Below are 11,105 nucleotides of genomic sequence, written 5' to 3' on the forward strand. Positions count from 1 at the left end.
GGTGTATATAGGGGTCAGTGGGTGTATAGGGTGGGAAGGTAGGTGTATATAGGGGTCAGTGGGTGTATAGGGTGGGAAGGTAGGTGTATATAGGGGTCAGTGGGTGTATAAGGTGGGTAGGTAGGTATATAAGGTGGGTAGGTAGATGTATATGGGGGGGGTTGGTGGATGTACAGGTACAGTGCAGGGCTCTCATCGCTCTCACGGTTCCTCTCGGGCAGGTTCGCTCTCCCTCTCTGCTCTCCTCCATGTCACACATGCCAGTACCGCAGACAGCATCGGCAGGGTCATAGAGGAGTGAGGAGGAATTACACTACTGCCATCTAGTGGCGGTAGATGTAATTGCGGTAACGTCACTTAAGTAATGGGAACAACGTTACCGCGGTGGGAAAAGTAATCAATTAGATTACTAGTTACCTGCAAAAGTAACGGCGTTAAGTAACACTGTTTACTTTAACGCCGTTATTCCCATCACTGGTTGTCATTGACTGCAGTTCAGAAGGAGGTCAGGAGAGGAGAGAGATATGACTTTCTGGTAAGCCAAGCTTAATGCAGTTGTATACAGATTGCTTCCTTAAAGTGATATTAAAAGTCTTGGTTTTTTTATTAAAAATAACAAACATGTCATACTTACCTGCTCTGTGTGTGTAATGGTTTTGCACAGAGCAGCCTGGACCCTGTAAGAATATTTAATAATAAATATCTTGCGCTCGTACTTCATTATGTCAGAATATTTATACTGCTCTGAATATAGCAGTGTATTTATTTATGGTTAATAAGCAAAGATCTGTGAAAAAGGAGAGTCTTCACCTATTGCCATAAATCAATGTCGTGAATTCTTTTTAATTGATTAATTTCTTTTTAAAAGCATATACCAATCTTAGTGAGTACAGTCTACAGTGTGGAATATATATAAAATATTTATTCTCAAGACATGTAAATCACAATATATGATCAAACAAGAAGTGACACAAAACAAATAACTCTAAATAAAATATACTAACTTCAGATAATCAATGCAATGTGATGTTTAGCTCAATAATGAAAGTGAAACTAAAACAAAGTGAAAATGAAACCAAAACGAAAGCAAGATTACCATTTCTTCCCAGGTATAGTATAAGCCATAAATTAATGTTCTATATAAACAGACTACAATGGTCTGCGTAATGCATAGCCGAAAGTCACGTCACTGCAGATGAGTGAGAATAAGCCATGCAAAACGGAAGACTTAAAATTGCAAATAATGCACTAAATCTGATATTAATAAAAATGTATAAAAACAAAAATCAGCTTTTTAGAGAAAAATCTACTATGGCTTATACTGCTGGGATTGTAATCTCATTACCCTTAAATATGCAATATAAAACATATAAGGAAGGAATAAACAATTGTTGAATAAAATCAAATAATACAGCAAGGCATAATTACCACACTTAAGATGGCCGCTAGCTTCAATTCGTTACCAAAGTCCTAAGATGGACGCCTTTCTTAAGATGGTGGCTTCCCTTCAGGTTTCAGATGAATGATGTGGACAATATGGAGTATGTCTGGATGAGTCTATTGAGGAATGTAATAGTGTGTGTGATGTAAGTGTATTGTCTGATGGGCAGTGTAATGTGTGTTCTCTCATCTGGGTTGGTCTTTTATATGGTAAGAACAAAGAGCTATAAAAATTACCATAAGTTAAACCCAGAGGGATGAAACATTATCCCTATTGGATGGGATATTCTATACCTAAACTGGTGAGGTCCAAAGACACACCTCTTTTGATAATTAACCCCATACTTGGTATAATAAAATTAAGGATGATTTCTCTATATGTGAGAGTAATCATAAAACATATATAAAACTTTGTCCAGACTCCCAGTACATACATAAATGTCCACCTGTATCTCCATCATTCACCTTGGCAAGTAATGCCATTTCAATAATTATATTTTAATACAATATAATATTTCTTTATGGGAAATATCAGAATTATCTCAAGACTGCACCTGGTATTTCGTCTCCAGGAGGCAGTATTGCACTGTTCATTAGATTTTGTATGTTAACATAATTAAAACATTTACCCATCCTTCTTATCTAATGACCTCTGACCTGTCGACTAGTGAGAAGCCATTACTTATTTTGACCATGCCAAAGACTGTCAGGCATAGCGTCTAGAATTGGAAGATCTATTACTTAGTCTATTCTAAAACAACGCTTATATAAACACTCCTACCACATACCTTAAAATGAAGTAATTAGTATTCACTTTAGTTTTAAGTCTAAGTAAGATACTACTATGAGAATATAAACCCAAAATGTGATACAACATTCCTAAATATATATGTATATGCTTTACATAATATAATGACATAATTATGGCTAATATCTTCTCACATATAATAATGTATCTATAAAAACTTATATGGTTCATCTTTAAATGTCTGCTAGAATATACTGGGGTATTGTCCATTGTTATATATACAGATAAGATTACAGGCCAGACTAGCCATGAGTGACTAGTACGATGTCTCGCCAATTGATTCTTATCTGATGAAATGTATGTATTGCCTTATTTACGATTACATAGATACAAAGATCTCTGTTGAAACTATAAGACCCTATTGTTGAAATTCTATGCTCTCTTGTAAGCTTGTAAGAGGCATTTTGAAAATGAACCTTCTTTGACCTTAGAAACAACATGGAAGCCATCCTGTTCCATTCAGAATCTTATATGCATAATATGAATACATGGGTTTTAAAATCACTTTTTCTTTTTACCTATTATTATTTTAATCAACCCCCAATATTCCCGACAACCCTCCTTTTCTTGGGTCCCTCCCTCCTGCCGAGTGCCCCCACAGCAAGCCGCTTGCTATGGAGGCAGCCGAGCCAAGCCGCTGCTCTGTGTGTCCATTCAGATACGAAGCCCTCTTGGTCCTCTCTCTCTCTCTCTCTCTCTCTCTCCTCATTGGGTCACTGACTTGACACCAGTGGGAGCCAATGGCGCCCCACTACTGTCTCAGCCAATGAGGAGGGACAGTCCCGGACAGCCTAGACTCTTGGGCAACATCATTGGATCGAGATGGGCTCAGGCAAATATTAGGGGGGCTGCTGCACACACAAGGTTTTTTTTTTTATCCTAATGCATAAAGAAAAAAACCTTCTGCATTTAGAACCACTTTAAGAGTTTTTTTAGTAGTAGGAAGGGGTAAGAAGCAAAAGAGAAAGCGGAAAGGGTAAGAAGAAGCAAAAGAGAAAGCGGAATAGAGATGAAAGGAGTTTGAGAGGGGGATAGAAGTAGAGGGAGCGCTCCTCTCCTGTGCTCAAACAAGGTTGCCATCTACAACTTTCCCCTGTGGAGATCCAGTGACTTGACTGATGGAGCCACTAAATGTTGTTATAATTGTAGCACCCTCCTAGATAGGTGCTAGGCAAGGAGAATAGTTTGCTCTGCCTGCTTAACAGGGGAGTAGCAGGTAAATCATAGTCTGCTCCATCTGCTTATCAGGGGAGCCTGATCAGTAGTTAGGCCTGTTGCATGTGTCCATGTGTGATTCATCTGGTCTGAGAGAGTGTCCCCACTGTATCCAATAGAGGAGCCTGTTGGACAGTGGAGGAAACCCAGCCAGTGACACACAGCCTTTTATGACTATCCCAGTGGGTTGGCACAAACAGTGGTGCATCCTGGGATATGTTATAAAAGCCAAGGGCACATGTTACAGGGTGTCTTTGGGCAGGAAGCCAGGTCCCAGGAAGAGGATGACGGCTGTCTCTCCTCCTGTCTGTTGTGGAAGAAAGTCACAGTTAGTCGGCCTAGTGAGCCAAGAGTGTGGCGCTGAGCCAGGAGGTCCAGGAAGCTGACAAGTGGAGTTGGAGGCAGAAAAACCGTGTCCGTGAGTACTGGGAAGCTTGCCAGGGGTCTGCCCAGGAAAGGGGACCGCTCCAGTGGAGAGTCAGTGGACAGGTGTCAGTGCACACAGCAAGTGAGAAAGGGGGTGCCAAGTTATAACCCTGAAGAATAACTCAAACAGGATCACATTATCTATCTTCACTTCTGTGGCAAGGTGAAGCAGCAGCCTTGCCACACACTACAGCTAGTTGTCCTCAAGATTGTACATAGCCTTCTCCTATCCCAGTTATAAATAAAAACACAAAAAACCAACATCCCCTGGCTTGATTAGTGACTGAGCCAAGGACTTTTAATGCTATTTGTCTGCTATCAGTTGCTAAGGTTAACCCAAGGGGATCCAGAAAGTGCAATTCTCAGCAGTCCTCTAGGGGGCAGTGCTACATAATATCACTTATTTCTCCATAGCTGGTGAAAAATTTGTCTATCCAACCTAAAAAAAAGAGACTGCTAGAAATGTACAGTACTTTTGAAGTTTGTTAATTGTCCCCTTAAGAGAATATTTGTAAAAATTGCCCAGATATTTACCCAAACTAGCACATTCCTTTATAGATATACAATGTTTTAATGAAGGTGGTGTGGTATGTAGCACCAGATGTTCTAGTTTCAAACCGGCCTGGGCAAGTTCAACATTTCATTTAATTTTCACTCTACTTTTCTCCTACAGCTCCCTGCCAACGCTTCTCCATTTAAGGTCCTTGGGGTGAAGACATCGGAGATGAGGACCAGGGTCAGCGAGCAGGCTGCTGTTCTTCTAGATACGTATGAGGGTATCCTGACAGGAGATACTCCTGCTGAGAAGGAGATGCTCATGGAGGAGATGAAATCTCTGTTGAAAGACAAACAAGAGAGTTTCTGTGCAGAATATTCAAAGCGCTTCACCAAGTGCGCAGTGGGCATTGGCTGTGCCATAGGAGGCGGAGTCTTGAGCCTGGCCGGTGGGGTGGTAGGGGCAACTGTGGCTGGAACCGTGCTCGCTGTTGAGGCTGTAGCTTTACTGGGCAGTACGACCGCAGCGGTGGTCACAGGGGCGATCGGAGGCTCCGTCGCCCTCGGAGCTATTGGCACAGGTTTTGGCGCAGGCGTTGGTGGGGTTATTGGACACATGGAAAAGAAAAAAGACACAAAAGCTGAGCGCAGTACAGAGACGTCCACAGAAGACACCCAACATCTGGTGGACAAAAAAGACTGACATCATTCCTGGAAATATCTCTGGAAGGACTCTTGACGTTCTTTACTTATGAACTATTTGATATAATGGTGGCTCATTCTTTTACCAGATATCTTTATATGTGTATTTAACATTTATTAGCTTCAAACTTTTTTTGTAATTATTTTTTGATTCATTTGAAAATGGATTTCGTATTTACATTACATTTCTTTCAGGGATAAAAAAAAATTACAATGCATTTTAGAAACCAGATACAGGGCCAGTGCCAAACAGCTTTTGTGTGCATCAGAACTGCTTGTTATCCTTTATACAAGTCAAAAGCAGTTCAGCACAGGTTGATGCTTCTTAAAAGTTTACCTGTACCTCTTAATGAACCGTGAATGACCTCTAAACTCATGAACCATGAATGAAGCTTCTAAATTCATCTCAAGTGCAAGTGAAATCCACCTGAAGACAAACTGCCCATCGTCACAGGCCCATGTATGGGGCATCTCTAAATTCACCAATGTCCCTCAGGTCCATTAAAGGCAAGCCTTGTTCTGCATCTAACTTAATTTTTCCAATAAATTAAAGGTTCCTAATTATCTTTTCTGTTCAATTTGTGCCTTTTTAAAGTGTGTGTGTGTATATGTGTGTGAATATACAAACCCAATTCCAAAAAAGTTGGGACACTGTACAAATTGAGTAAAAAAGGAATGGACTAATTTACAAATCTCATAAACTTATATTTTATTCACAATATAATATAGATTGCATATCAAATGTTGAAAGTGAGACATTTTGAAATGTCATGCCAAATATTGGCTCATTTTGGATTTCATGAGAGCTACACATTCCAAAAAAGTTTGGAGAGGTAGCAATAAGAGGCCGGAAAATTGAAATGTACATATAAGGAACAGCTGGAGGACCAATTTGCAACTTATTCGGTCAATTGGCAACATGATTAGGTATAAAAAGAGCCTCTCAGAGTGTCAGTATCCCTCAGAAGTCAAGATGGGCAGAGGATCACCAATTCCCCCAATACTGCGGCGAAAAATAGTGGAGCAATATCAGAAAGGAGTTTCTCAGAGAAAAATTGCAGAGTTTGAAGTTATCATCATCTACAGTGCATAATATCATCCAAAAAAATTCTGAACAATCTCTGTGCGTAAGGGTCAAGGCCGGAAAACCATACTGAATGGCGGTGATCTTCAGGCCCTTAGACGGCACTGCATCACATACAGGAATGCTACTGTAATGGAAATCACAATATGGGCTCAGGAATACTTCCAGAAAACATTGTCGGTGAACAGAATCCACCGTGCCATTCGCCGTTGCCGTCTACAACTCTATACGCCAAAAAAGAAGCCATATCTAAACATGATCCAGAAGCGCAGGCGTTTTCTCTGGGCCAAGGCTCATTTAAAATGGACTTTGGCAATGTGGAAAAACTGTTCTGTGGTCAGACGAATCAAAATTTGAAGTTCTTTTTGAAAAACTGGGACGCCATGTCATCCGGACTAAAGAGGACAAGGACAACCCAAGTTGTTCTCAGCGCTCAGTTCAGAAGCCTGCATCTCTGATGGTATGGGGTGGCATGAGTGCGTGTGGCATGGACAGCTTACACATCTGGAAAGGCACCATCAATGCTGAAAGATATATCCAAGTTCTAGAACAACATATGCTCCCATCCAGACGTCGTCTCTTTCAGGGAAGACCTTGCATTTTGCAACTTGACAATGCCAGACCACATACTGCATCAATTACAACATCATGGCTGCGTAGAAGAAGGATCCGGGTACTGAAATGGCCAGCCTGCAGTCCAGACCTTTCACCCATAGAAAACATTTTTCAGGTAGGGGTTGCACAGGCTGGGATTGCATTGGCAACTATTATCTTGGATAAAGTATTAATATTGGATTAAGTATTACACTTCTGCTCAGCACTTTCTAAAAAGCTCTTCTCTATCCCTCCACAGGTAAACATATGCTGCTTTCTTATGCTGCTTTCAAAATCCACCTTTAACTGAAACATAATCATTTCTCTAATTTGCTTAATGGTAAACATATGCTGCTTTCTTATGCTGCTTTCAAAATCCACCTTTAACTGAAACAGAATCATTTCTCTAATTTGCTTAATGGTAAACATATGCTGCTTTCTTATGCTGCTTTCAAAATCTTTTACCTCTGTCCATTGAACACTGCTGTTTGTTTTGCTTTCTCTTGTCTCTACCCAAATTATGAGCTGTCCTTATCTTTATTACTCTGCCATTCTGCCCTCTTGCTATTCCTTGTAGTCTGTTTTTGGTGTGAGAAGTTTATTCTGTCAGCCATGTGTCCCTCCTATGCAATCCTAATTGATTAATTGGCAATACCTCCACCCAACTCAGTATAAATGTAAGCCCTTTCTAGGGGATGCACAGGCAGGGGTTGTATTGGCAACTATTATCTTGGATAAAGTATTAATATTGGATTAAGTATTACACTTCTGCTCAGCACTTCAGCGAATGCACAAAGCATACAACTGCAAGCCAACAGACAGACTACAGGTGATCTGAGACTCTATACAACTTTTCCATCTCACATTCAGTTTACATCTCAATCTCACCACCCTGTATTATGCAAACCCTAATTCTCCTTCTCATGTTTGCATCCTCTCTCCTAAAACTTTCTCTCCTTCACCCCTCATCTCCGCCCCACAGCTTGTATATATCACCCTCACTCCTATCTTCACCTTTATACTGCACTCATCAACTCCTGCTGATTCTGAACCCACACACCAATAAAATCTACAGGACACTGAGATGTGTCCCCCCTCATAAATCATACTCCCATATCACCTCCCTCACCCTTTTGCTTCTCCTAACCTCTGGAGATATTTCCCCAAATCCTGGACCCCCATCATTTACCTTTGGCAGACATACCCATCACCCCCTATCCTCTGACACCAGCCGAAATCCTCACAATCTGGTTTCTATTCCTCCTCTGCCTCAAGCCAACCTCCCCTTCTCCTACGCCCTCTGGAATGCCTGCTCTGTTTGCAACAAACTCACCTCTGTCCATGACCTATTTATCACAAACTCCTTCAACCTGCTTGCAATTACTGAGACCTGGCTTCAAGACTCTGACTCTCCTTCTCCTGCTGCCCTCTCCCATGGTGGCCTCCTGTGGACTCACTCTCCCAGGCCTAGTGGACGGAAAGGAGGTGGGGTTGGAATTCTGCTTTCCCCTCAAAGCACTTTTCAGGTTCTTCATCCACCGCCTTCTCTGTCTCTCTCCTCATTTGAAGCTCACTGTATTTGTCTATTTTCTCCAGTTTCGTTGAGAATTGCTGTGATCTATCGGCCTCCTGGACCGGTATCAGGCTTCCTTGATGACTTCTCTGCCTGGCTACCCTACTTTCTCTCTTCTTAAATTCCCACAATCATTCTTGGAGACTTCAACATCCCTGTTAATCTTAACACTCCTGCTACTTCTAAACTTTTGAGCTTAACCTCCTCTTTTGACCTAAAACAATGGACACATGCTTCTACTCACTCTAATGGCAACAGCCTTGACCTCATGTTCTCCTACCTATGCACCCCTCGCAACCTCTCCAACATTCCATTCCCTCTCTCTGATCACCACCTCATTAGTTTCAGTCTCTCCTTGTCCTCCTCCTTACCTTCCAACTACCGAACAATTACCCGTACAAACCTTCGCCATCTGAACCCTTCACTTCTTTTTTCTGCTACAGATGGTCTCTTCAACACAATCTCATCCCTCTCCTGCCCCAACATGGCCACTTCTGTCTACAACAGTTCACTGTCATCTACCCTGGATGCTTTGGCCCCCCTCACTACACACAGAATCAGGCCCCGACCGCTTCAACCCTGGCAGACAGACAATACCAGAAGCCTCAAAAAACGTAGTCGTGCTCTTGAGCGTCTGTGGCGTAAGACTAAGTCACAGCAAGATTTCAGTCAATATAAATCTGCCCTCCAAAAATACAGTTCCTGCCTCCACACTGCCCAAGAGATTGCCAATCACTTCAAAAATAAGATCGATACAATTCGTGAAGAGATTTTTACTCTAAAGATATCTCCCTCACCTTACACACCTTGTCCTCCTGCACAATCAATACTTCCCTTGTTTAACCCAACTACTGTAGAGGAAGTTACTAAAATTTTTTCTAATGCCCACCTAACTTCCTGCCCCCTGGACCCTGTTCCTTCTCAAATACTACGGTCACCCTCTGACTCTATCCTACACTCTTTAACTCATATCTTCAACCTCTCCCTCTCCACTGGGATCTTCCCCAGCTCTCTAAAACATGCGCTAGTAACTCCCATACCAAAGAAAGCCTCGCTAGACCCCTCCAATCTTAATAACTTAAGACCCATCTCCTTACTCCCTTTTGCTTCCAAGCTCCTTGAACGTTTAGTCTACAACCGCCTGAGCAAGCACCTCATTGAGAATAACCTCCTTGATCCCCTTCAGTCTGGATTTCGCCGGCAACACTCCACAGAAACTTCTCTCCTAAAACTTACAAATGACTTACTAACAGCAAAAACCAATGGTCACTACTCGATACTCTTACTCTTGGACCTCTCGGCTGCCTTTGATACTGTTGACCACCCCCTCCTTCTCAAAAAACTCAGTTTGCTCGGTCTCCGTGGCTGTGCTCTCCATTGGTTCGAATCTTACCTATCTCACCGCACCTTCAGTGTCACTTACAATTCCACTTACTCCTCTGCAACTCCTCTTACTGTTGGGGTCCCCCAAGGTTCTGTCCTTGGACCACTACTATTCTCAATCTATACCTCCTCCCTGGGTCAGCTAATAGCCTCCCATGGCTTCCACTACCAATTCTATGCTGATGACACCCAAATCTACCTCTCTACCCCTCAGCTCACCCCATCAGTCTCCTCCCGCATCACTGATCTACTAACAGACATATCAGCCTGGATGTCTCACCACTTCCTCAAACTGAATCTATCTAAAACCGAGCTCATAATATTTCCTCCTCTACGTGCCCCTTCCCCAGAATTCTCTGTCAAGATCAATGGAATAACTATTAGTCCTTCCACACATGCCAGGGTGCTAGGGATAACCCTGGACTCTGCACTGTCCTTTCAGGCTCACATCCAATCCCTGTCCAAATCATGCCGCCTTAACCTCCGCAACATCGCTAGAATACGGCCCTTTTTAACCAATGACACCACCAAGCTCTTAATTCACGCCCTGGTTATCTCTCGCCTCGACTATTGCAACTCCCTCCTCATTGGATTACCCTTACATAGATTATCCCCCCTTCAATCCATAATGAATGCAGCTGCAAGACTTATCCACCTTACCAACCGTTCAGTGTCCTCCAACCCTCTCTGCCAGTCCCTTCATTGGCTTCCACTCACCCAACGAATAAAATTCAAAGTGCTAACAACAGTTTACAAAGCCATCCACAACTCTGCCCCCAGCTTCATCACTAACCTGATCTCAAAATATCAACCTAGCCGCTCTCTTCGGTCCTCCCAAGACCTCCTGCTCTCTAGCTCCCTTGTCACCTCTTCCCATGCTCGCCTCCAGGATTTCTCCAGAGCTTCTCCCATTCTTTGGAACTCTCTACCCCAATCTGTCCGACTGTCCCCTAATCTATCCATCTTTAGACGATCCCTGAAAACCCTTCTCTTTAAAGAAGCCTACCCGGCTACTAACTAATAACGCTGTTTCTCTTGCTCCATCAGCGCATCCCCCACAGCTATTGCCTTTTGTATCAATTGACCCTCCCTTTTAGATTGTAAGCTCTAACAAGCAGGGCCCTCTGATTCCTTTTGTTCCAAATTGTAGTGTAACTGTAATGTCTTCCCTCATTTTGTTAAGCAATGCGCAAACTGTTGGCGCTATATAAATCCTGTATAATAATAATAATAATAATAATAACATTTGGCGCATCATAAAGAGGAAGATGGGACAAAGAAGACCTAAGACAGTTGAGCAACTAGAAGTCTGTATTAGACAAGAATGGGACAACATTCCTATTCCTAAACTTGAGCAACTCTCCTCAGTCCCCAGACGTTTGCAG

General features: G+C 42.4%; 1 protein-coding gene across 1 annotated transcript in view; it reads left to right on the forward strand.

The window, feature by feature from the left end:
* LOC309557639 (RING finger protein 112-like) overlaps positions 1-5,193 on the forward strand; it is a gene marked incomplete at its 5' end in the record, with an annotated part of 111,446 nt that extends 106,253 nt beyond the window's left edge. Inside the window, one exon of the mRNA XM_082260430.1 lies at positions 4,563-5,193. Within this exon, the coding sequence (XP_082116556.1) occupies positions 4,563-5,087 (525 nt within the window). The 3' untranslated portion in view covers positions 5,088-5,193. The remainder of the gene's footprint in view (positions 1-4,562) is intronic.
* Positions 5,194-11,105: the final 5,912 nt, after the last annotated feature.

Source organism: Pelophylax lessonae, assembly GCF_965119305.1.
Source record: "Pelophylax lessonae genome assembly, chromosome: 6".
Classification (NCBI taxonomy): Eukaryota; Metazoa; Chordata; class Amphibia; order Anura; family Ranidae; genus Pelophylax; species Pelophylax lessonae.